General features: G+C 45.4%; 1 protein-coding gene and 2 long non-coding RNA genes across 3 annotated transcripts in view; all 3 read right to left on the bottom strand.

Moving 5' to 3' along the window:
- The window catches only part of LOC138945486 (serine-rich adhesin for platelets-like), a 252,698-nt gene that overhangs the window by 9,960 nt on the left and 215,238 nt on the right, over positions 1-27,500 (bottom strand). Inside the window, exon 8 of the mRNA XM_070316917.1 lies at positions 2,429-2,794. Within this exon, the coding sequence (XP_070173018.1) occupies positions 2,429-2,794 (366 nt within the window). The remainder of the gene's footprint in view (positions 1-2,428; positions 2,795-27,500) is intronic.
- LOC138945495 (uncharacterized) lies at positions 8,069-10,468 on the bottom strand. The gene is made up of 2 exons (XR_011449014.1): positions 9,989-10,468; positions 8,069-9,491 (listed from the first exon to the last, which is right to left on the bottom strand). It is a non-coding gene; the product is annotated as an uncharacterized lncRNA (long non-coding RNA).
- Positions 16,027-18,311, bottom strand: LOC138945496 (uncharacterized). Its single transcript, XR_011449016.1, has 2 exons — positions 17,947-18,311; positions 16,027-17,449 (listed from the first exon to the last, which is right to left on the bottom strand). It is a non-coding gene; the product is annotated as an uncharacterized lncRNA (long non-coding RNA).

Genomic DNA, 27,500 nt, shown 5'->3' with positions numbered 1-27,500 from the left:
AGAGAGAGACAGAGACAGAGACAGAGACAGAGACAGGGGGGAGGGAGAAAGGAAGGAGGAAGACAGAAGGAAAAAAGAAAGAAAAAGAAGAGAAAAAAAAAAGAAAAAGAAAAAAAGAACAGAAGTAAGGGATGAAGGAAGGCAAACTGAAAGAAATGTGATTACAAGCAATGTGGGCAGGACACAAAGTTTCAAGACATCCCAACCCTTTGTTTTGTGTTTTGTTTTCAATTTAATTTTATTTCTTCATTATACACTTTTTCTCCAAAATGTCCCAACAAGTCAACTCAATCATAAAGTAAACAAACTAAGAAAGATAGACAGCACTGAACAAAGTTGCCATTATCATCCCGTCACCCCCTCCCTTCCCCCGACAGACAGATAGAAGAGGAAGTGTCAGGGGGAACTAAAAGCTCCTGCAAAGAGAAGATCAAGTGGAAAGCGCGGCGGAAAATCCTGGCTGAAGAGCAGGTAAAACACGGTCGGAGTTCCACAACCAGTCCACGTTTTTTCCTCTCCATTAACCTGTCACCAAGCTTTTAAGTCAGTGATCAATCGCCAGCGGTGAATCGATCGGTGAGTGAGGTGGTGGGTTGGGTTAGGAGTTTAGACTGCTCTAGACCACTGCAGAGATGAAACTTAGGAAAATAAAATAAAACCAGGGCCATGGTGGAAAAAAACGGCGATTTTTGTTGTTTGTGTTTCTGTTGGACACACCTTTGTGCACCTACATGTATGCAAGTGGATGCAATCGACACCTCTTCAAAAGTTTCTCAAAGAGTCAAAAATAAACTGCACCCGCCCCCAACTTCCCATTCATTGCTCGAAGAAGAAAAGAAAAGCCGGACGTCCCTCCGGCTTCTCCACCCGGCCACCACCCCCTACCCCCATGCCCGCACTTCAGAAAGGAAGCTATGCTTCTTTCTTCTTCCCACCGGGAAGCTAGCAAGGACATCTTTGAGTCAAGACAGTGACTTGAACGTGTTTTAACTACAAACATTCTTCTGTTATCATTGACTCCCCCGAGCAGACACAAATTCCCCATTCACGCAATCAACTGTAAACAAAAAAAGTAAACTGAGCCAGAGAAGTCGATCAGTCAAGACGCTGTTAAAACTGTACCAGAAACCTTTCCTAAACACGTCAACAAAAGTCATCTTGCTAGCTGTGCAGGGGCGGATTAGGCGGAGGAGGGGGGGGGGGAGGGGGTTACTGGGGTTCCGGAACCCCACCCCACCCCCCCCCCCCCGGCTGTCAAAAAAAAAGATTCTGTCTGTAAAAAAATCCCACCAAACATTTTCTGTCTGAATTTTTGTACAGTTTTAACTGCCACTCCTATGCAACATGTCTTCCTTCTAACCATACTATATGATGTCGGGAGCAGATATCAGTGAAGATAACTTGCCATTATTTAATACTAACGTTAAAAGAAATAATGAGTGGCTGCTGACACCAGTTGATCATGTTAAAATCAAGGATAAGCCACAAATTGTTTTTAAAATAGCAAAGCCCCAAGCAGACACAAATCCCACATTCACGCAATCAACTTTGACCAACACTGACAAAAAATGAGGACTGACGCCGTTGAAACTTTCTCACAAACCTTTCCTAAACACGTCCACAAAAGTCAACCCACTGTGGGGGAAGCTATTGGACACAGAATCTAACTGAACAAGTTGGCCTGAGGGATGAGAGAAGTCAAGGTGTTTGCACCTCAAACAGACTCTTATCGCGGGACCATGTTTGGAGCCAGTGCCAGACTGTCTTTCAGTCTGGAACTACATACATCCACCCCTCGGTCGCAGACGACATATCCTTCTCAGGTGATTGGAGACAGACCCATCACAAGATTGTCTAAGGGGCTTGAGCAAAGAGAAAGATTCTCTCTTTGGTGTGAGAGGGTGTCCATCTTTGTTTTTCACTTTATCAAGCTGGTCGATCGTTTGAAGAGCAAGAAGCTTTGGATGGGTTTTGTGAATGCATACTTGGCTTTTTGGAGCGAGAAAATATTTAGAAGGAAGGCTGGTTGTTGTCATACGAGCTCTTACTGATTTATACGGACATTTTGAAAAGTGGAAGATTAATGCTGGCAATACCAAAGACATCTCTCTCTCTCTCTCTCTCTCTCTCTCTCTCTCTCTCTCTCTCTCTCTCTCTCTCTCTCTCTCTCTCTCTCTCTCTCTCTCATTTGTGTACCTGTGCTTGTGCGCGTGGGTATTTCTCTCTTACTCACTCACTCACTTAATCTCTGTCACACACACACACACACACACACACACACACACACACACACACACACACACACACGCACGCACGCACGCACACACACACACACACACACACACACACACACACACAAACAAACAGCGGTCACACACACGCATCCAGGCTATCCCACCGCTCCACTTTCGCACTGACACCCCCTTACCTGTGAACTTTGCGACGGATGACTGGCAGCGGTGGAAGAAGAAGACTGAGACGACGAAGGAAACGGAGACGTCGACGAAGACGACGACGCAGAACACACCGACGTTGCTGCCCAACTCAAATTGTGGTGACTCTGACTGGACAATGTCGTCATAGCCTGTGACGTCATGGCGGTCCCTGATGACGTCACATCGGGGTCGTCCCCGGCGGCCGCCGCGTCGTTCATGAAGCAGATCTGGAGATTCATGCCGCCCTGTAGCCGCGCGGAAAGACTGGGCTTCTTAAAGGCCCGTTCTCCACCGTAGTAATCCTCGTCTGTACCCATCGCCAGCTTGCGTCGTATCTCTTCTCTGTCCGTCTGCCGCGCCTGAAACATAATAGAAAGGGAAAACTTAGTGTTTGAGGACTACTGATTTTTTTTCAGTTGGTGTTGTTGTACGTTGTTATGGGCGTCATGTTTGGTTTATGTACGTGTAGTAATTAAAAGGGGAAGAGGTCAACAAAGAACCAGCCATACTCTGTCTTACATGGACACGAAGACAACACACACACACATACACACACTCACACATACACACACACACTCACACACACACTCACACTCACACACACACTCACACTCACACACACACTCACACACACACACACACACACACACACACACACTCACACACACACACACACACACACACTACCCCCTTTCCTTCCCACTCCTCCCCATCCATCTCCCTCCAATCCCACTTACCCCCACCCCCACCCCCTCTCCACCCTCTTCCTCCCCACACCGCCTCAAATGCACACTGGTTAATCTTTCCAGATATACTCAACACTACAGACAGACAAACACAGCATCTTCCCATACCAGGGTATAGATCTCCATTCGTAACACACTGATAAAATCACAGCGGAGAACGTGAACAACCCACTCGCGAAACAGAAACCCAATATGACAAAGATACCAGAACCCCCCCCCCCCCCCCCCCCCCTCGCCTAGGCGTTGACATCCACCCATGCACTAACTAGTACCGTGCGTCTTAGTGTTTGATACAAACAAGCAAGTAAGGCAGAGATAATGAGTTCTCAAATGAACACCACAATGACTTCTCTTGTTACCGACAGTTACGCACGACACACCCATACGTCTGCTAATGAGAATTGCGTCGTCAGAGGAAACTGGTAATGGCTGACTGCATTTACACAATTGATTAGTTGCTGTATCTTGTGCTGATTCTCATCCCACGAAACTGACTGGAGGGAACAACAAGTCAGATTGGTAAATCACTCCTACACACAAACAGAGAGAGAGAGAGAGAGAGAGAGAGAGAGAGAGAGAGAGAGAGAGAGAGAGGGGGGGGAGAGAGAGGGGGGAGAGGGGGGCACAACGATGATGATGATACTAATGATTATATTGATGACGATGACGATGACGATGATGATGATTTTAATACCGTTCAATGCCATATCAAATAATTTATTCATTATATATAATATATATATGTTAATCATGACCACCTCAAAGCAAAATTAAACTCAATAACGCAGAAAAGACGGAATTCAAAGACAGAGACATGCATACATATAGACACTGAGCGACAAACACACACAAGACCAACATGTCAACATGAATGTACCTTGCAACCTCACAGTTCAACAGCAACCCTCCGCATTATCTACACCATTGATTTTTCTCTCCAACTGTCTCGTCCTTTTTTTGCAATGTAACCAAGAACACTCCTACAAGCCTTTATGGGCTGTCACGTTGGTTTGTGCCATGGGCCATTCTCTACAGGGAAGGATGGTCACGGTCTACAGAAAGAGCAACAGAGCGTTCGTGGAAGATGGATAAAAAAATGTCGCCCCAGAGTTTTATGGCTGCTGTGGAAATTCAGAACCGATCTTTTTCCATTCTCTTATATATATATATCTATATATATATATATATACGACTTGTGTCTGTCTGTCTGTCTGTCTGTCTGTCTGTCTGTGTGTGTGTGTGTGTGTGTGTGTGTGTGTGTGTGTGTGTGTGTGTGTGTGTGTGCGCGCGATGCACGGCCAAAGTTCTCGATGGATCTGCTTCAAATTTGGTGGGCATATTCAGGTACACCCGGGACAGGACACAACCTGGTCGATATTTCAACACGTGCTCTCAGCGCGCAGCGCTGAACCGATTTTGGTTCCACCTCAGCTACCCGGGCCCCCATACCGACACACCAAAGCCAAAGTTCTCGGTGGATCTTTTTCAAATTTGGACACCGTATTCAGCTACACCCCGGACACACTATCATCGATGAGATATTTCAACACGTGCTCTCAGCGCGCAGCGCTGAACCGATTTTGGTTTTTCTGTTCATTTCACCATTCCCAGTAACTCTTCCTTATCTTCTCCATGTTTTCAGCGTTTACCTCCCTTCCTTCGTATGGTGCACTATAGTATGAGGGGGCATCTTCGGATATTCCCGGCGTTCTGTTACTATTTTTAGAAGGTCACCGCAGTGTCCAGAACGTAAATTGGACCCGTAAATTATCCTCACTGTAAAAGTGCAAAGGTCGAATCAATTTATAGCCACGCGAAAAATACACTGTCATCTATCTCTCTATATATACGGCTTCTCTGTGTTTGTGTGTGTGTGTGTGTCTCTCTCTATGTGGGCAACACCTGTGGATTGTTCAGTTCTGTTTGTGATGTGGTCTGGCGGCTTTTGTGTATTTGTATGTACTGGCCTTCCTTTGAGAAGCCATAACAGTTCAAAAGGGCTTAGAGATAAGCTCTAAATTGCTCAATCCTGTTTGAGTGGAGTTCGCCTCCAAAGGTGATTAACACGGTTACATTCGTCGACAAGGATGGGACTCGATATGGTCAGGAATGGCATTATGGCCACTGAATCATTTTCGTGCTGTTCCCATTCCACGAATCTGGGAGGGACCTAAGCTTGGCGGGTCCATTGTTCGGACCCGGCGAAGCCGGCGTACGGCTCTAAGTACTTCTTCCCGGCGAAGCCGGCTACCCGGCAAAGCCGGCTACCCGGCGAAGCGGGTATTCATCTAGTATATATATATATATATATATATTATATAAAAAAAAAACAAGCAACGCCGCTTCGGAAATTCATACCACACCAGACATTACGTTAAACCTGACATGACCTGTCTCCATCGTAGATCAGTTCTTCTTTGTTTGGTAATCAGTAATAATACATGCAGGTATGCAAGGTTGGCGTTGAAAGTCGGCAACACTGACACCGAAACTGTTTTCAAGTCGCGGAACATCTTGCCATCATTACGGCAAATCCAGTGGCCGGTGTTTTTTTTCACGGCGGGGAATAGGCTTTAAACTTCATTAATCTGCGATAAACTTTCCGAAAATTGCCGAAGAAAATACATTCTAGGAACAATCTTTACATGAATCCATTTTTGTCAAGATATAAGAACCGACAAAAAGATAAGTCTGGGTCGAACGAGACCCTACAACGCTATACTTTCTCAGACAATTCCGTTCGTAGGTTTAAAGGCTTATCTGTATGGATTCAAAAGACCTCATGGGAATACTCCTGAGTTCTGTTTCATGTCAGCTTGTTTTCTCTTTAATTTGTCTGAAAGCCGATGCACCTCCAAACATATCATGCAGTTCGTGAATCCATCGATTTTCTGTTCGTCCCTTTCAGTATAATATCGGCCCCTGACGCTCAAAGCCAAACACATTTCAGTATAATATCGGCCCCTGACGCTCAAAGCCAACCACATTTCAGTATAATATCGGCCCCTGACGCCCAAAGCCAAACACATCAGTAACAACAATAAGGGAGAAAAAGAAAGTCAGCCTTTTCGGGTAATATTTATCATTCCCTGGGGGGGATAAAAAGACAGTTTTTTTGTGGTAATGTTTATCTCTATAGCTTCGGGTGAAAACAAGGTCAGCTTTTGTGGTAATATTAATCACCCTCTTGAGTTTTAAAGCTTGATCCTTCTTTGACCAAAGGCTGTGAACGACCGGCCAGGGGGCTTCAGCTAGCAAAAGAACTTTGCCAGTTTTTTTACCGATAGCTTGGAAACTCTGACAGGAGTGCAATTGCGTATCCTTATAGCGGATTATTCAGTTATTCCACTTATAAAAAAATCCAATTATAAAAAATAAAAAATAAATATTTTTTCCCCTCCTGACCCGCCGCAGCATCGGGTGTTTTTCCACGGAATCATGTTTGAAGCGTTTTCCTCGCCATAACTTGCTTTCAATTTGTCTTGGGAATTTGTAATGTGTAACAGTTTAATCCTCAGAAAAACAATGCCCTGACAAAGACGCGTTCGTATCCTTCTCCCCCGCCCGAAATAGCTTTATCAAGTTAAGCCTGTGGACCAATCAGCGTGTGGACCAATCAGCGTCCGCTAGCTGCTTCAGTGGCTTGGATGGAAGAGACTTTAGAGACAACATCCTTACAGCCTGTAAACCATCTTGTACATCACCGTGGAGCTGTCCAGGCTCTTACACTACATCCACCTTAAGGGCAAACAAAAATATGTAATGTTGGTTTTGGGTAACGTAACCAAAAAACATAAGGTCGGTAGGTCGGCTTTTTTTTTACAATTTTTTTATTTTTTAAAAAATAATTTAGTCGATTTTAAAGGAGGTTATTTCCGGGTTCCCTTAGTCTCGGTATGGTGCGCAAAATGTGCCAAAAGTTTTAGTATTTTTGAGAAATAAAAACAAAGTTTTAGGGTCGGCGGGAAAAAATAGGATCGGTCGGGTTACCATAAACAAACATATATTTTCTTTGGCCAAAACAAAAGTGTTCCCCTTTTAAACACATTTCTGCAACAAGTTTTGAACACTTTGTGACATAGTACATGTTCATAGTTCTTCTGGCAAACGAAACACATCGTGTACACTAATGTTCAAATGAACACTTGTGAACACTTTGTGCTTATTGTGTGTGCCTCTTTTACAGTAGAACTATGTGCTACATGTATGTCACAAAGTATTCAACACTTGTTGCAGAAATGTGTTCAAAGTGGAACACTTCTGTTTATAAGAGTGGTTTTTTTCCGCTATCACCACCAAAACAGAAGTCAAATTCACGCTTCCTGTGATGAGTGAGTGAGTGAGTGAGTGAGTGAGTGAGTGAGAGAGAGAGAGAGAGAGAGAGAGAGAGAGAGAGAGAGAGGGAGAGAGAGAGAGAGAGAGAGAGAGGGAGAGAGGAAGAGAGGGTGTGTGTGTGTGTGTGTGTGTGTGTGTGTGTGTGTGTGTGTGTGTGTGTGTGTGTGTGTGTGTGTGTGTGTGTGTGTGTGTGTGTGTGTATGTGTGTGTGTGTATATCCGAATTTATTTTGAGAATTTGTAAACAGGTATTGGTTACAAAAGTACTTCAACAACAACGAAATCCATCTCTGTACATAAATTTGAGCAAAAGGAAGCTTTCACCCCATGTACAAGCCTGAACTGACACATTTGTGGTGACGTACAAGCTGGTTCAGTCACATTAGCTACATGGGAAGAACTGGAAGGTATCTTAAAGACTTTCAAACGATTGTAGCGACCTCTAGCTGTAACTCCCCTAAGTTTTGGGAGAGGTATAGGAATACCTTTTAACGTACAAAACACTCAGACACAGTCAACCACTCTTACTCTAATCACTGACTCCACAACCAGGCAACATCCAAACCAAGTTTATTATTTACACACACGACAACACCGCATTCACATTCACATCCAATCACAATCGCTCAAAATCAAAGATAGATGAAGAAGGAAGAATTATCTTAAAGTTTAACAAAACAAATTGGCTATAAGAATTTATAACTTGATACTAAAAGAACTGTAAATATCCCTAAATATTACCACCTACCACCTTAATTCCCTGATCCCGAAAAATCAAGAAGTCTCTTTATAAATCTATCTCAACTCAAAATCCGCTTATCTTCACCTACAGTAATCAATTAACCCCGTTATTTATTAACTAACTATTATTTCTAACTTACATTTACACTAATACCTCGTGATAGGGACTACCTACGTTTATTGCTACACTGCCTTCAACCTTGATGCATACGATCAACGCCAAACGCAGCTACACATGAAACCAGTAGGCCCAGCCACCAATAATACTAATTAACTTAACTTTAAATAACAAGACTCTCAATTATCTTCCACTTATTTCAACACAATAAATGGTACGAACATTAAGTCATCACTAACACACTCAAATTAATCCACAATGTAACAACCTTACTTCATAGCAACAAATTACAATATCACTACATAATTTTCTCTTCGCGCGTAATGATCATGACGTTTCACAACCAAGTCCAGTTCACATCTCGCCGATCCACAAAAATCAACGTCGCTCAAAACAAAACATAAAAAATAAAGACACTCCAGATTAGTCCCGTTGAATCTTCCACTTATTTCAACACAATAAATGGTACGAACATTAATTCATCAATAACACATTCACATTAATTCACCACGTAACAACCTTACTTCATAACAACAAATTACCATATCACTACATACTTTTCTCTTCGTGCGTAATGATCATGACGTTTCACAACCAAGTCCAGTTCACATCTCGCCGATCCACAAAATCAACGTTGCTCAAAGAAAAAAAACAAAGACACTCCAGATTAGTCCCGTTGAAATGTAATAACCAGGCCTGGTACCCAATTTTCTAACCTAATATTTAATTAATAATCAATTTCTACCTGGTTTCTTCTAACACTTGCACAATCTTTATGTCTTTAATATGTTTAAATTCACTTATAGGTCACAATGCTTAGTGAAGCCACAGCTGCATAACTCGAGGCACACAGATGCCATAATATATTCTTGTGCACAGATTGCTCGTGGCAATAGCATGCCAGCACTTTCCACCACTTTACTCACTGACGGTGGGCCACCTCACCTCCACAGCTCACACTTGCGACACACCGGTGGTCAAACACTCCACCAACAACACGCCTTCCTCCCGGGTAACGAGTCGGAATCATCTTTCTCCCGGAAACTCATGCTGTCTCCTGTGTCGTTCGTCTCTCCTGGCTTGGACTCGCCCACAGCCACGCTTCTATGCTTGAACGCTGTTGTAGGAACAAAGCCAAGTATAACTACTTGTTCCCCAACAATACTTCAATTATCTCCCCTTACCCACAAAGTCCACAAATTAACTCTCCTAACAACAATATCTCCTTCATTAGACTTCCCATAATTATCAATACTAATCAACTTTCAAAGTCCCCTCTTTACTTAATTACTCATTAATTACCATAATTAACTACTTAATTAACCACCCTGGCCATCTCGTCAAAGTTACCATTTAACTTTAACCACAACATCATTATCAAAATACCAGAGTCCCAACATGACCAATTATGTAATAATTCTTACAATTTTCACTCCCTTAAATACCTAATTATAGTCTTTACTTTTATACAATTGTAACGACACCATCATCAATAAAATGACAACAACCAAGGAAACTAAAAAACTAAAACTCTCTCATACACAAACACTACCGAACCAACAAATTTTGACCCTGAGCACGGAAGGAGAGAAAAACTACAGAATTTCAACACACCTTGCCGTTCGAGGACTGACCACCCGTAGAACCCTTGAAGCCACACCAAGACAGCTGGAACACAACTTGTCTCCGGGGTCGAATAAAACATCAACACGCCGGTCGGCCGGATAGAGCATTCACATCAACCATCCGTTCTCTTCACAGTTTTACACAGCAGTGACCTTCGAGCCTGTGACTCGTTCACGCATCACGCAACCCCACGTGCGTGAATACACTCCCGCGATTGGCTGTCCATAGCCACGGACACACACCGAGTCACTGTATAGGCACCCATCTGAGCCAAAACCGCACGAAACCCAACTCATGCACGAATTACAAATAATTCATGGCTGGACTTGGGCAGAGTTTGTGACAAACCCCCCACCCAAGTACAAAACACCCTGTATTGAACCAAAAATCACACACCTCTGCCCAATGCCAGGAATCCTAAAACGTGTAATCCAACCACAACTCCCCCTGAACTAAAACACTACCCAACTCTACTGACATCCATGGACTTGCAAAATGATCCCGCCCACCAAAATCAGTCCATTTTGATGGTTCAATGCTCCCCACATCTGGCTACTCTTCTGAGCGACTGAGCAAGTCGGCCCCCACGTTGTCTCTTCCAGGAATCGCCTGGATGGTATACATGTAGGGTTGCAGAGCCAACGCCCACCGCATCAACCTCTTGTTGTTCGCCTTCAAACCCTCCAGGTACTCCAAGGGTTTGTGGTCGGACTGGATGCAGAAAGGTTTTCCGTAGAGGTACGGGCAAACTTCCGCACCCCCCACACCACCGCCAAGCACTCGCGCTCGATGGTACTGTAGTTACGCTCCGCTGGCAGCAACTTTTTGCTCGCACAGGCCACCATCTGCATCCCGTTCCCCTGGTCTTGGAGTAGCATCGCCCCCAACCCAACACCGGATGCATCTGTGCGAAGAGTGAAAGGCACGGAGAAATCCGGCAGCTTGCACACCGGCTCTGTGGATAACTTCACTTTCAGCGTATCAAGGGCCACCTGCATAGGCTTCGTCCATATGACCTTGTTGGGCTGTGACTTCTTGGTTGCGTCTGTCAGCGGAAGTGCAATGTCAGCAAAACCCGGCACAAATCGACGGTAGAATCCGGCTAGTCCTAGGAAGGATCGGATCTGCCGCTTTGTTGTTGGCCTGGGCATCTTCGCTATCTTGTCCATCTTCCCTTCCTCGGGTTGAATCATTCCATTTCCCACCATGTGTCCCAGGTACTCCAGGCGTTTAAACCCCAAGTAACACTTGGATGGTCGAGCTGACAACGATGCTTCCTGCAGCCGCTGGAATAAAGCTCTGAGACACTCCAAATGACGCTCCACGGTTTCAGTTGCCACCAATATGTCGTCAATGAAATTGTCGATCTCGATCATGTCGAGAGGGCTCAACAGACTCCTCATCATCCTTGAAAAGATGGCTCCTGACGTCTTCAACCCAAACGGCATCACCGTCCACTGGTAACACCCCTGCGGTGTTGTGAATGCGGTCTTGGGCTTGTCTTCTGCCGCCATAGGGATCTGCCAGTATCCCTTTGCCAGATCTATCTTGGATAGATATTTCGCCTTGCTGAGCTTGGCGAACATGGCCTCCATGTTTGGCATAGGTTCGGCGTCAAACTCCACTATCTTGTTCAAACGGCGGTAGTCGGAGCAGAACCTCTTTTTTCCGTCTTTCTTCTCCACGATCACGATTGGAGAGCTGTATGGGGACACCGACGGTTCAATGACCCCCATCTTCAACATCGCGTCGACTTCTTTGGCGATAATGTCCCGCGTCGTGAATGGCAAGGGGAACTGACGGACCCTAACTGGTTCGTCATGCGCCAACCGCATGCTACACTCTGCCAGCGAAGTCCTCCGTGGCAGATCAGTGATGACATCCTTGTTGTCCTTGAGGATTTCCTTGATCCCTATATGCAGTTCTGGCGTCTCTGGATCCAAGTGCACATCCTCGATCGTTTCCTCTGACGTCAGGGGTATCAACGGAATGTCTTCGTGAGATGACTGCACTGTTTCCCACTCCTCCCCTTCATCCACCACACACACCGTTGCTATCGCTGCAGGCCGCTCCACATACTTCTTCAGCATGTTGGCGTGGAACAATTTCTGCTTGGGCCCTATCCTGATGCGGTAGTCACACTCGCCCACTCTTTCCTCCACGACGTAGGGTCCTCGCCAAGCCATCTCCAACTTGTTTTTCTTGAGAGGCAGGAGTAGAAGAGCGCGATCTCCAGCCTCGAAGGTCCGGCGTTTGGCCCCACGGTCGTAGTGCTTCTTCTGGCGCACGGCTTCCTCACACAGATGTTCCCTGGCAACTTTGCATGTTTCTTCTATTCGGTCCCGGAGATTCAACACGTACTCGGACGCGGTCTGCGCTTCCTTCCCGTCTTCTCCTTCTTTTGTCCAGAGATCCCTCAAGATGGCCATAGGTCCCCTCACTGTACGGCCGTACAGCAACTCGAATGGGGAGAACCCAGTACTTTCCTGCGGAACCTCCCTGTATGCGAACAAGACACCTGGGATAAACCGATCCCATGTCTTGGGGTCCTCCACACACAATTTCTTGATCATGGCTTTCAATGTGCCATTAAACCTTTCAACCAAGCCGTTGCATTGCGCATGGTACGGCGTAGTGGTTCGTCCCTTGACGGCGAGCAACCGGTGAACTTCTCGCATGACGGCCCCGGTGAACTGTCCACCCTGGTCCGACAGGACCTCCTTGGGTATCCCCAACCTCGTCCACATAGTCCACAGCGCTTCAGCCACCTTCTCTGCCTCGATGGACTTAAGTGCCACAGCCTCGGGGTAGCGCGTCGCATAGTCCACCATCACCAAGATGAATCTCGCCCCACTGTCAGCTGCTGGCTTGATCGGCCCCACCAAATCCACCGCCACCTTCTCAAATGGAACATTGGGCAGAGGCATTTGCCCAAGCGGCACTTTGGCAACTCGTCCCTTCGGCGTGACTTTTTGGCATCGGTCGCAGGACTGACAGTATCGTCGCACGTCTTCGCACAGGCCTGGCCAATAAAAATCTGCCCATAGACGTTCGCGGGTCTTCTTGGTTCCCAGATGTCCTGCCATGGGTGTGTCGTGGGCGAACTTGAGTAGTCCTTTCCTCAAGGATCTGGGAACGCATATTTGTGAACACTCCAATTTCTTCTCCCGATAAACCCTCTTTAGTATCCCACGAGACATCTTGAACTCCACCATGCCCTTTCCTGCTTGTATCTGTTTCCCTTCCTTCGCCAGTCGTTTTGCGCGCACTAGTGTTTCATCTTCCTGTTGCAAGACTTTCAGCTGATCCGGAGTCACTTGCAGCCCTTCAATCTGCACCACCACCACCGGTTTCACCGGCCGTGCCCCTGCTTCAGCCTGTGCTCTGGTTGTCACTGCTGCACACAACGCCCGTCTGGGATACATCGATATTTCCACCCAGTCTCCGCTCGTAAGCTGGGCCAGGTTTCCCAGGAAAATGTCAGGCCTGATGTTGTCGTTCACAATGGCAAGAATCCTCTCACAGATGTACGGCGATTCTACGTCAACCCATGCTAAGGGGTACGTCTTTGTGCAGTCTAAGTCGGCAAACTCTACGTGCACTGTCCCGTTGGTGTAATCTTCAGGCCTAACAAATGCAGCCTTTACCATGGTCTTGTCTGCCCCTGAATCACGTAGACTGATTGCGTCTCTCCCGTTGACTTTGCACCTTCCCATCGGCCGAAATGGAATTTTCTCGCAGTCTTTGCACAACGGCTCTGACGGCTCGGAAGATTTCGTCTGGTCATCTTGCTCGGTCGTCATGCAGGCGTTCGCAGTACACTCCCTGGCAATGTGTCCCGTCTTATTGCACCGGTGACATATCACTCGACTGTTGTATTCTCGATTCCAGTTCGTCTTTTTGTTCCTGCTGCCCTCTACTGGCCTCACTTGGCCCTCTGACTGCTCTGCCTGTTTCCCCGATTCCACTCCGGTCTTGGTACTCCCGTTGCTTGTAGTCTTCTCCTTTTTCTTTTCCTCATCGTCCATTTGGCCCCCGATGTTACGTTTTGCGTTGAACAATCTGGCGTCCCGTTTTGATTCCAAGTGAGTGAACGCTAACATCGCCGCTTCCTTGGCTGTATCTGGCTTTTTATCGCTGACGTACTGGAACAGCTCACCCCGGAAATTTGACATCAACTGTTCTCTCAGGATCAGGTCATACAGCCGGTCATAGTCTCCCGCACACTGTGACATCGCTATCCATTGATCCAACATGGTCTGCAGCCGACGACTAAACTGTACAAAGTTCTCGTCCCCTTGCTTTGTGATGTTTCTGAATTCCCGACGGTAGTGTTCTGGAGTATGATGGAACTCTTCTAACAGCGCAACCTTGAGCATATTGTAATCGCTGGCATCCTCGGGGGTCATCCGTAGGTATGCTCTCTCTGCGCGACCCTTCAATTGGTCTGCTAATCGACCTGCCCATGTCGCCCTGCTCCACCTGTGTGTAGTCGCTGTTCGCTCGAAGTGGAGGAGGTAGTCGTCAATGTTGACAGAATCATCACAGAATGACATCTTTACCCGGTATTTGTCAAAACTCGGGTCTCTCTCAGTCCCCCCTGTGCGCAGAGCTAACTCCTCTTTCCACCTCGCCTCACTTGCTTGCAGTTCCTCTTCCCGTATGCGCCGCTCCTCCTGGCGTCGCTCTTCCTCATTTCTGCGCCGGGCTTCTTCCTCCTGGCGTCGTGCTTCTTCTTTCCTTTCTTGGAGTTCTCGTTCCTCTTTACGTCGGGCTTCTTCTTTCCTTTCTTGGAACTCCCGTTCCTCTCTCCTTTGGGCCGCTTCTTCCTTGCGTCGGGCTTCTTCTTTCTTCTCCTGAAATTCTCGTTCCTCTTTACGTCGGGCTTCTTCTTCCTTGCGTCGGGCTTCTTCTTTCTTCTCCTGAAGTTCTCGTTCCTCTTTACGTCGGGCTTCTTCTTCCTTGCGTCGGGCTTCTTCTTTCTTCTCCTGAAGTTCTCGTTCCTCTTTACGTCGGGCTTCTTCTTTCTTCTCCTGAAGTTCTCGTTCCTCTTTGCGTTGTCGCCGCTCTTCCTTCCGCAACTTCGCCTGCACCACTCTCTCCTCGACTATGGCCGCCTCCCTGCGCACTTGGGCCATCACAAACTGGGCCAACGTCGCCCCTTGCAAACCCAAGCTTTCACCCTGACTACGGAACCGTGCTAACTCCATGTCTACCGACTCATCGTCAACTCCATTAGAACCTTGGGCCATGATCGGCGACACTCCCCTTATAGCTTGGCCATCACCGTACCCCATCGCCAAACGCTGCGCCCCAACAGACCTCTGCCCCAACACTCCTGGCGTCACCAAAGACCTCTCCATCCTCGGCGTAGAAACCGCGCCCGGCGTACCACCCGTAGCCAACAACGTCGCACCGCCACTTGGTACAGTAAACCGAGGAGGGGTCACCACCAGGGATGCATACGCAGACGTCGCTGGAACCTTCTCCTCCATCCTAGCCGCCCGCCTCAACTGACGCTCATCCCGATCTAAATTCGACATCTCGTCGACGAACCACCCTCACCTTGACCCAAACTCCAAAGATGATCGCCCACACCAACCGCGGACAGAATAATACAAAGCAACAACCACAATAGAACTTACCCAAACAGCCAGCTGACAACCTTGGTAGAGTGAGATCCGAGTGATCAGTTCGGACCCCAGGTGTGCTCAAACTCACTCGTTCTCTCTCCTTCCTCTACCGGGTCAAAATAGCCACCCAGGCTTAAAGCCTTTAAGTCGCCCGCCAACCGCCCACGCTAGTCCTCATTCATACCCTTTCACAACTGATTCACACGAGTCACGGTCCCTACTTCCCGATGCTATCTAAACCCTTCCTAATCCCCGAAATGAAACTCCTATCCCACCGCTGCCACCATTGTAACTCCCCTAAGTTTTGGGAGAGGTATAGGAATACCTTTTAACGTACAAAACACTCAGACACAGTCAACCACTCTTACTCTAATCACTGACTCCACAACCAGGCAACATCCAAACCAAGTTTATTATTTACACACACGACAACACCGCATTCACATTCACATCCAATCACAATCGCTCAAAATCAAAGATAGATGAAGAAGGAAGAATTATCTTAAAGTTTAACAAAACAAATTGGCTATAAGAATTTATAACTTGATACTAAAAGAACTGTAAATATCCCTAAATATTACCACCTACCACCTTAATTCCCTGATCCCGAAAAATCAAGAAGTCTCTTTATAAATCTATCTCAACTCAAAATCCGCTTATCTTCACCTACAGTAATCAATTAACCCCGTTATTTATTAACTAACTATTATTTCTAACTTACATTTACACTAATACCTCGTGATAGGGACTACCTACGTTTATTGCTACACTGCCTTCAACCTTGATGCATACGATCAACGCCAAACGCAGCTACACATGAAACCAGTAGGCCCAGCCACCAATAATACTAATTAACTTAACTTTAAATAACAAGACTCTCAATTATCTTCCACTTATTTCAACACAATAAATGGTACGAACATTAAGTCATCACTAACACACTCAAATTAATCCACAATGTAACAACCTTACTTCATAGCAACAAATTACAATATCACTACATAATTTTCTCTTCGCGCGTAATGATCATGACGTTTCACAACCAAGTCCAGTTCACATCTCGCCGATCCACAAAAATCAACGTCGCTCAAAACAAAACATAAAAAATAAAGACACTCCAGATTAGTCCCGTTGAATCTTCCACTTATTTCAACACAATAAATGGTACGAACATTAATTCATCAATAACACATTCACATTAATTCACCACGTAACAACCTTACTTCATAACAACAAATTACCATATCACTACATACTTTTCTCTTCGTGCGTAATGATCATGACGTTTCACAACCAAGTCCAGTTCACATCTCGCCGATCCACAAAATCAACGTTGCTCAAAGAAAAAAAACAAAGACACTCCAGATTAGTCCCGTTGAAATGTAATAACCAGGCCTGGTACCCAATTTTCTAACCTAATATTTAATTAATAATCAATTTCTACCTGGTTTCTTCTAACACTTGCACAATCTTTATGTCTTTAATATGTTTAAATTCACTTATAGGTCACAATGCTTAGTGAAGCCACAGCTGCATAACTCGAGGCACACAGATGCCATAATATATTCTTGTGCACAGATTGTTCGTGGCAATAGCATGCCAGCACTTTCCACCACTTTACTCACTGACGGTGGGCCACCTCACCTCCACAGCTCACACTTGCGACACACCGGTGGTCAAACACTCCACCAACAACACGCCTTCCTCCCGGGTAACGAGTCGGAATCATCTTTCTCCCGGAAACTCATGCTGTCTCCTGTGTCGTTCGTCTCTCCTGGCTTGGACTCGCCCACAGCCACGCTTCTATGCTTGAACGCTGTTGTAGGAACAAAGCCAAGTATAACTACTTGTTCCCCAACAATACTTCAATTATCTCCCCTTACCCACAAAGTCCACAAATTAACTCTCCTAACAACAATATCTCCTTCATTAGACTTCCCATAATTATCAATACTAATCAACTTTCAAAGTCCCCTCTTTACTTAATTACTCATTAATTACCATAATTAACTACTTAATTAACCACCCTGGCCATCTCGTCAAAGTTACCATTTAACTTTAACCACAACATCATTATCAAAATACCAGAGTCCCAACATGACCAATTATGTAATAATTCTTACAATTTTCACTCCCTTAAATACCTAATTATAGTCTTTACTTTTATACAATTGTAACGACACCATCATCAATAAAATGACAACAACCAAGGAAACTAAAAAACTAAAACTCTCTCATACACAAACACTACCGAACCAACAAATTTTGACCCTGAGCACGGAAGGAGAGAAAAACTACAGAATTTCAACACACCTTGCCGTTCGAGGACTGACCACCCGTAGAACCCTTGAAGCCACACCAAGACAGCTGGAACACAACTTGTCTCCGGGGTCGAATAAAACATCAACACGCCGGTCGGCCGGATAGAGCATTCACATCAACCATCCGTTCTCTTCACAGTTTTACACAGCAGTGACCTTCGAGCCTGTGACTCGTTCACGCATCACGCAACCCCACGTGCGTGAATACACTCCCGCGATTGGCTGTCCATAGCCACGGACACACACCGAGTCACTGTATAGGCACCCATCTGAGCCAAAACCGCACGAAACCCAACTCATGCACGAATTACAAATAATTCATGGCTGGACTTGGGCAGAGTTTGTGACACTAGCGGCTTCACTGGCTCGGAATGCAGCGAGTGAAAAGCAAAAAGCTGACCAAATTGCAGGACTCGATTCCACGGCTGCACAAAACGCGCCCCGCGTGTGGCAACTTTCATTGGTGTCATTTTTCACCTCGCCGAATCCCGCATCGATCTGGAAGGCAAGAAAATTAACGAGGCGCTGGCACGTTCAGGCCTGCACCCAGGTTTTTTTCCTTGGTGAAAAAACAAAACAAAAATGTGGTGAGCTTTTTGTTTAGTCGTGGCATGCAGGCGTGTAAACGTGCTCGCGCATATAGGACAGATGGACAAACAGACAGGTTGGCGGGCGCACAGACACACGGCCAAAAACAAACAAACACACACACAAACGGCCAAAAACAAACACACACACACACACACACGCGCGCGCGCAAGAAAAAAATGCGGTAAGCTTATCGCATAATCATCGCATGCAGGGGCGTGTACGTGCTCGCGCACATTGGACAGATAGACAAACAGACAAACAGGCAGGCTGTCACACACACACACACACACACACACACACACACACACACACACACACACACACACACACACACACACACAAACACATCGTGACAACAAAACCACCCAAGCCATCAGTCTGCACGCCCCAACCTTTTCACAAAAGATACCACAGACTCGGTGCCAGACCAAGGAGAAACGACACCCATTAGGGGACGGTCGTTACAGCCGGCCAGAGCTGGTTCCACATCACAACACGGGCCACCAGGGTCTCAGTGCAATTCACCACCCCCACCCCAGTGTCTACCAGGCAGCGAACAACTTGTGGGGCAGGAACTGAGGCTCTGGGGACATTGTTGCCCTTGATGACTTGGGAGGCTGAGTTGATCTACGAGATGGCGTCAAGCGATGCTAGAATAATCTTGAAGAGCTTTGACTAATCTTCTCTAAGGATGCTTTTTGGCGTTTTGCATTTGACGAATGAATACAGCATTTGGGGCCAAGCAAGCGAACAAACAGTCATTGCCAAGCTTGTTTATATATACATTGTATATATATGTATGTTCTCCCCCTTGGGCTAACGGTTTTAATGAATTTAATCTGTAACAAACAAACAAACAAACAAACAAACAAACAAACAAGAGGCGAAGCCTTCAAGGCTCATGTAAGAAATCGACAAACAGTAACACAAACTCAATCACTCCGTCACACATACACACACACACACAGTAAGCATAGGTGACACGGTGCAAGAGTGCGAGACACTAGATCTAGATCTGTCTGTCTGTAGCCTACTTACGGGGACACGACTGCCAGATGGCCAGATCGACACTGCGCCTTCGACAGCGCTTCCTCGCGCAGACACTGGAAACACGCTGTGCATATTAACCTGTAGGAAATCTCCTTTGGTATCTTCTTTATCTATTTTTCTGGAGCTACGAAACCGAACAATGTGAAATCGTCTTCTCCGAATCGGCGAACTGCAGCTCGGTGATAACTGTATCTATACCACAATCCTTCACGCGATCTGACCTAACCTTGACCCCTGACCTGGTCTACATACCACACAGGACACAAACCAGTCACCTGTTTTTACCCCCCCCCCCCCCCAAAAAACAAAAACAAAAAAAAAACCCACCAAAACACCACCCGTTTTCTTTGGATACACACTTTAACTACATACGTGCCGACAAAATGTTGATCATTGCTTCAATACTTTGAAGCTGTTGCTTGAATAATAACCAGGTAAAATTAGTATTTCGGTGTTCAGTCAAATGTTAAAGTTTCTACCACAGACATACATACTTACGCACGCACGCACGCACGCACGCACAGACAGACAGACAGACAAAAGTTAGCATCGCATTGGATACACTTACGTGAGCCAAAAACAAACAAAATGATGCAACACAACTCTATTGTTTATTATATGGGCAAAACAGATGTCTTTGGGTTCGACAGACAAGCAAACAAATTCCAACGACCCTCCTGGTAAACGTTTGACCGCTGAAAGAGTCATTATTTCGTTCATGGAACTGAGACAAGCAACACAAATCATCTGTAGTACAAGTCTGCATCCCACGAGACAGATCATAAAGTTCTCCCATAGTTTCACATCGCCGCACGGCTCTCGCAAACGCCCTCTCGCAAGTTGCTTAGACTCTGTCTTTGTCTATCGTTGTCTCTCTGTCTCTCTCTGTCTCTCTCTCCCTCTCTCTCTCCCTCTCTCTCCCTCTCTCTCTGTCTCTCTCTGTCTCTCTCTCTGTCTCTCTCTGTCTCTCTCTCTGTCTCTCTCTGTCTCTCTCTCCCTCTCTCTCTGTCTCTCTCTCCCTCTCTGTCTCTCTCTGTCTCTCTCTCCCTCTCTCTCTGTCTCTCTGTCTCTCTCTGTCTCTCTCTCCCTCTCTCTCCCTCTCTCTCTGTCTCTCTCTGTCTCTCTCTGTCTCTCTCTCCCTCTCTCTCTAATACAATTCAATGTTAATAATGTACAGCTTTTGGCTGTGTATAATGTCATGTATGTAAATAAGGGGCAAGTTGAAAGATTAGGCATCGCCTGAAACCTTCTTCCCTTTGTAATGAAGTTTTGAATATGAATCTCTCTTTTCTTTTCGACAAAGCTAACAAAACGCATGCGACACCACTTAGAAAGATATTAGAACAATTCCCCATTGATCCACTTATTAAAACACCGATTGACATGACCGTAATTTATTTTTGGTCGCGAAACAATAAACAAATTAGGTTTCCGGGGAGAGAAGCCAGTGTCGTCATTGAACGACGTAAGGCACGTGACCTGATCAGTTGTCGCCATCTTGCTAATTGCGCTCACTTCCGGTCGGCGTGGGCGCCCCTGGCAGAGTTATTTCCCTTGGGATCAGATTTGGCCACGTTGAGATCTCGAGAGAAAGGCAGTAATTCGATGTTTTTAGCCCCCGAGTAACGATTTTCAAGAAGCTTGACAGGAAAGTTAGAATCCTATGTTGACGCAACAGCTATGAAAAACATTGATACTGGCTGGAACTCCTCAAGAAACACAATAGAACACTGTCAGAAAAGCAACACCCCACTAGCCCCCCTCCCCTCTCACTCTCAGAAAGATAAAAACCGAACACAAAAAACCGCTCTTTTATCAAATTTATTCTTAGACAGTGACAATGGGGTTCTCGGCCTAAAATCCTCCATCTGCTGAGAGAGCTAGCCAAAAAGACTGAAATAACGGAAAGAAAGAAAAATAAAGAGAGAAGGAAAGACAGCAAGAAAGAAAGAAAGAAGGAAAGAAAAAGAAAGAAATATGAAAAGGGAGACAGCCCGAACAGAAGAAAGAGAAATAACGCAAAAGCAACAAATAAAGACAGTAACATAAATATAAAATAGCCAATACCGTGGCCACAACACTGTTGTGCAAAGAAAGAGCTAGAACGGTTGGACACAAACATTACATTACATATTTTGGTAAGCTACAGGACACCATCCCGATCAAACCGGGCAAGAGGAAGAAGCTAGCATCAAGGCGGAGATCGTTGACTGCCACATGCCCAATTCCACCACCACCACGACCACCACCACCCAGACCTCACATACCCCCCACCCCCGCATCCCCCCCCCCCTCACTCTCCACACCCTTCCCTCAAAACGGTCAGCAATCATCCGAATTCTGACCCCTGATCTCCAGAGTAGAGGATCACGACTAACAAGATTGCGTAGCCCACTCGGCTCCGTGGACAAACTCATTTCATCGGCTTTCAGACAAAACTCGTTTTGCTGCGCCAAAGAAGTAGTGCCAAGTCAATTTACACCCAGCCCTCGGACGGTATGTCTTTTGAGACTACACCACTGTTTTGTAAAACATCACGGCCAAGAAGTTACCCTCGTTAGTGTTGCCATTCTGTGATCGACAAGAAGATGTGCTGCCATTGGAGAGAGAGGGGGGGGGAGGGAGAGAGAGAGAGAGAGAGAGAGAGAGAGAGACCGAGAGACAGAGAGACAGAGAGAGAGAGAGAGAGAGAGAGAGAGAGAGAGACCGAGAGAGACCGAGAGGGAAGGAGTGTGTGTGTGTGTGTGTGTGAGTGTGTGTGTGTGTGTGTGTGTGTATGTGTGTGTATTCGTGTGTGTTCGTGTGTGTGCATGCGCCCACGTACACACCCCCACACACACCCACGTCCCTAGACAATGATGCCAATTCCTTAGACACCAAACCGCCAGCCCAACCTTCACAAACAGCACGATCTCCAAACAGTGCGGTTCTTGATTGGAAGCGTCAACAAACGGCAAGCAAAGGGAGAGAATCACCCCGCGAGGGGAGACCATCGCGTGTCAACAATGGCGGGGCTCTGTGACCAAACATCTGCTTTTCAGCCAAGGTGATGGCCCAGTGAAGGCTGGTTTCCGCGATGTCTACTGGGTATATCGACCTGAAAGCTCAGGTCCATTCTGGCTGTCTGTTCGCTTGCTTGCCTGCTTGTTTCGCAGTTTGAATAACTTGACGCGTGGTGGAAAAATGGGCATAAACGCCTTCGGGGAAATCAAGAAAAAGTCTACGAACGAGCAGAACGCGCTCAAACGTTGCGGGAAAAATATGGAACCAATTTGGCAGAAGGCGCGGAACAAATTCCCTGACCGACACAAATGCACAGAAATAAAATGGCACTCGTTCGATAACGAGATAAACTTAGTAAGTAAATTCAATTGTCGATCAGTTCAAAGGCAGAGAGAAGCAAATCATCAGCCAAATGCGAAACAGGACGTGGAACAGAATAACTACCCACAGCAAAGTACAACACACACACGCACACACACACACCTTTCTCAAGAAATTTCCAAAAGGACATTTTGTTTAAACATTGTGGTCCTTAAACTGACTTTCTTCAATGACTCACTGTAACGTAAATCAACGGACACTCGAACAACTAATTTGAACCACGGCAATGTTATAACTCTCATGACACAAGGTATTCCTTCATCGACCGTCACATACTTCTTACATGCACATGCCTATGCAGCAAAGATTTACAGCAAAACCCAAACCACCACTTACAGAAAAGACAGGCATAGACAGCCTCTTGTAGATCTTCTCCAGTTCCTGTGATTGCAGCATGGACACATCTTCGTTGCAGCTCGCCGAGCGCGGACATGACCTCCGCGGTACGTCCATAATGGCTTAATCAGCTCGCCGTGTATGGTCAGAATGAGTCAATTAATTACTCACAAACCTGCACTGTTCATGTCATTTAGTTATTCCTTCAAGCACGTCCTTGATGGCTCAATCACGTCTATGTGTGGTGAGAGTGAGTTAATTACACAAAAACCTGCACTTTTCATGTTCATTGTTCCTTTGAAGCCCGTTCATTATGAGTTAATGATGCCGCCGTGCGTTGAGAATGAGTTAATTGCACACATACCTGCATTTTTCATGTCATTTAATTGTTCCTTCAAGCCCGTTCATTATGAATTAATGATGCCGCCGCGCGCGCAGTCTGAGTTAGTTACAGAGGCCTGCATTTGTTCACGTGATTTCTCCTTCGTTGCACTTTCATCATGAGTTTATCACGCCGCAGGTTCATGATGAGTACATTGAAAGCCATACGTTAAGAAATATTTCATGTTTGTGTTTGTTCACTGCTGTACTTCATCCACCCGGCCTCTATTTTGCCCTGGTATTCTTTCCGTGAAACTATAGCACTTTTTCAATCTCTCCAACATGAGTCAAAACGCGAAACAGACACGCAGCACCTGCGAAAATAACAGACACTAATGTTAAAAACAAAAGAATCCTTACTCACCAAAACGAAGACAACACAACTGTCGAACTGTTTAGCCTTTGAAGGCTTCTTCATGACCCAAACGAAGAAATTAATTAAACCTTCAATGACGAACATTCGACAGTTGTGTTGTCCTCGTCACGGTGAGTAAGGCCCCCCCCCAAAAAAAAATTGGTCTGTTTACGGTAACATAGGCTAAAAAAAATAGGGTCGGTAGGTCGGGATTTTTTTTTCTTCCCAAAAAACCATATTATTTTTTACGTTATTTTTATTTTTTATTTTTTTTCTTCCCAAATGCCAAAAAAAAGTCTAGGGTCGCGCGAAAAAAATAGGGTCGGTCGGGTTACCGTAAACAGACTATTTTTTTTTTTGGCCTAAGGATATCTTTTGTTTTTGACATTGTGCCTCACCAGCAATCAATTCTTTTTTTAACGACACACATCAACATCCAATGTATTTTCTGTCACTCCTTTCTCTTCGTTATGGTTTGTTTTCAATTTTTGTTTGGAAGTCAAAAACACCGTATAATTCCTCAGCCTGAAATTCGGAAAATTCCGTCCTCTCGAAGAACACAACGCGATGCTGTTTCGTTTTCTATGCACACATTCATAGCGGTTTTTTCTCCCTCCCGAAACAAGCGAAGAAGCTGACTGGACAGATCGATAAGTCTACACTAGCTGACTCAGTAACCAGATGGAGTTCCATACTGACTCACCAGACTGTCACACAAATCCTCGATTCTGAAGAAATTCGCCAAATATGAAATTTCAGTAGTGAGTGTTTCATTTTATCCCTAGTTTAGTATAAACACTTTGATATTTTTTATCGGCAATGAAATCGAGATTTTTTCCCTTCTTTTTCTAATTTCTTTTTTCTTCCATTTTACTATTTTTTTCTCAGAATTCTGTGTCATTTCTTACGAAACTAATTCAATGACTCTCTTTCTTCTTTCTTTCTTTCGATTATTTTTCACTATTCTGTTTTGTTTCTTACTAAACCAATATCCCAATATGTCTATCCAAAAACGAATGTATTCTCCTATTGATATTTGAATCAGATAGCTTTTAACACCAACAGCAGCTCTGTTTAGCTTTAGTGGTATGAATGTCTCGACGCGCGATTCTGTGACTGAGAGAAAGAGTAATTCAAGTTTCAAACTTCAAAACCGTGGCGCTTCTCCAAGAAATGCTTTCCCCCAAAGGCACACGACACTGCATGGGTCGTGAAAATGAACAAACTATGCCAGAGTGTGTCACTCTTGCCAGTTGCTAGACTCTCCGCTTCCTATCCTTTTCCTGTCTGGGGCGGTTATGCGCCTGTATTTCCCGCATGTGTTTCTGGGCGATACAAACACTGGTGAGTCTTAATGCAATGTAGTGTGTGTGTGTGTGAGTGAGACGGTCACGTGTGTGTGTGTGTGTGTGTGTGTGTGTGTGTGTGTGTGTGTGTGTGTGCCAGTGTGTGAGTCTGTGTGTGTGTGTGTGTGTGTGTGTGTGTGTGTGTGTGTGTCTGTGTCTGCCTGTATGCCTCTGTGTACACGAACACACTGTCCATCCCTGTCGGTCTACACATAACTCATTCCTCCAGTTCAAAACTTTACCTACTGCCGTAACACCACTTGAAAACAAAGACCACAGCCACCACATACATCCACACAGGAAAACCGCCACAACACAACTGTTACAGATCTAGCGGCATTCAGCCGACAAAACCCAGACCTTGAAATCCCTTACACGTGCGAGCAAGCATGGCAGCGCCAAAACCCTGATGATTGGTGAGTCATCATCTGTGAGCGCGTAACAGGACAATCCCGGCTTTCTCTTACTAATCGATTGTACGCGAGGCGATTACGCGGCTCAGTCGCTGCTGAGTTATCTCTTCTGTTGGTACAGTCGATACGGTCACGCTGGCGTGTTTTCAGCTACGGGCGTTTTGCAGTCTTTATGAAAGCTTCATACTATCAGTCCGTGTTTGACTATCTCTTATAATGGAAAGGGATTGTGTTCACGTTCACTTTCTTTCTTTATTTCTTTATTTGGTGTTTAACGTCGTTTTCAACCACGAAGGTTATATCGCGACGGGGAAAGGGGGGAGATGGGATAGAGCCACTTGTCAATTGTTTCTTGTTCACAAAAGCACTAATCAAAAATTTGCTCCAGGGGCTTGCAACGTAGTACAATATATTACCTTACTGGGAGAATGCAAGTTTCCAGTACAAAGGACTTAACATTTCTTACATACTGTTTGACTAAAATCTTTACAAACATTGACTGTATTCTATACAAGAAACTCTTAACAGTAAAAGGAGAAACAGAATCCGTTAGTCGCCTCTTACGACATGCTGGGGAGCATCGGGTAAATTCTCCCCCCTAACCCGCGGGGGGGGGGGGGGGGGGGGTGTTCACGTTCACGGACGTTTTCCAAGTCTTTAAAAGCTTCATATCAGTCCATGTTTGACTATTTCTTAATGGACTATGATTATCCCGTAATGGACGTGTATTATCTTCCTTTTTGTACCCATGTTTTTGTTCAAAATAGACTGAGTCGTCCAGGCTTGTACACTCATGTGGCTCTATCTGACCAAGTATGGATATATCCGCTCAGACTGTTAGCTTCAGTCGCCTCTTGTAACGTCGATCTAACGCCTGCATTCCAGCGTGTCGATACACAATTACTTCACAGTTACTACACAGTTACTACACAGTTACTACAATTTTGAGAGCATCCTTCCACTTGGACACAAATAAACAATCAATGGAGGGAATGGCTGATAGTGAACAGTTACGATTGTAACTCAGTATACAAAATCCAATTGTCCACAGAAAACAATTTTTTTTTTGAATATGTCCAGGATGCTTAAATCTCAAATTAAATCCTAGACCGATCTGGTGAAGTTTAAAAATTGTGTAAACGGGAAAGAAATGTATCTTTAAAGCTCGAATCAAAGGGATTCCTCTGTTCAGTTTATTCCTCACATTACACATTCCATTTTCTAGACTTTCCCAAACTTGTTCTAACTTCATCACTCGGTTCACAAGCACTGCTGTTTTATACCGTATGTAGGCCGCGAGTTGAACGCCCACTTCAATATTTCCACACACTATTTTTTTCTCAGACATAGAGCCCGTCTGTTCTTTTTCAATTAGTTAAGCCTTTCTCAGTCGCAGACAGCCCTTCCTTTTTCGAAATAAAGTAGTTCAGAATTTTGTTCTGAATAGGCCTTTACAAGAGTCGACAAAATCAATATCACATGTTGCTTTCTGTTGTACTATTTGCTCAGTCACTTAGAACCCAATTAGTGCACTTTGTTGAACTCCTACGCATTTTCCCAGTCATTTTGATTAGATGAGGCTTAGTATTACATTTTGTTTGTTTGCTTAGCCGACCACGAAGGGCCATATCAGGGCGGTGCTGCTTTGACATATAACGTGCGCCACACACAAGACAGAAGTCGCAGCACA

Source organism: Littorina saxatilis, linkage group LG13 (assembly GCF_037325665.1).
Source record: "Littorina saxatilis isolate snail1 linkage group LG13, US_GU_Lsax_2.0, whole genome shotgun sequence".
In the NCBI taxonomy this organism is placed as follows: Eukaryota; Metazoa; Mollusca; class Gastropoda; order Littorinimorpha; family Littorinidae; genus Littorina; species Littorina saxatilis.
This window is presented reverse-complemented; position numbering and strand designations above follow the sequence as displayed.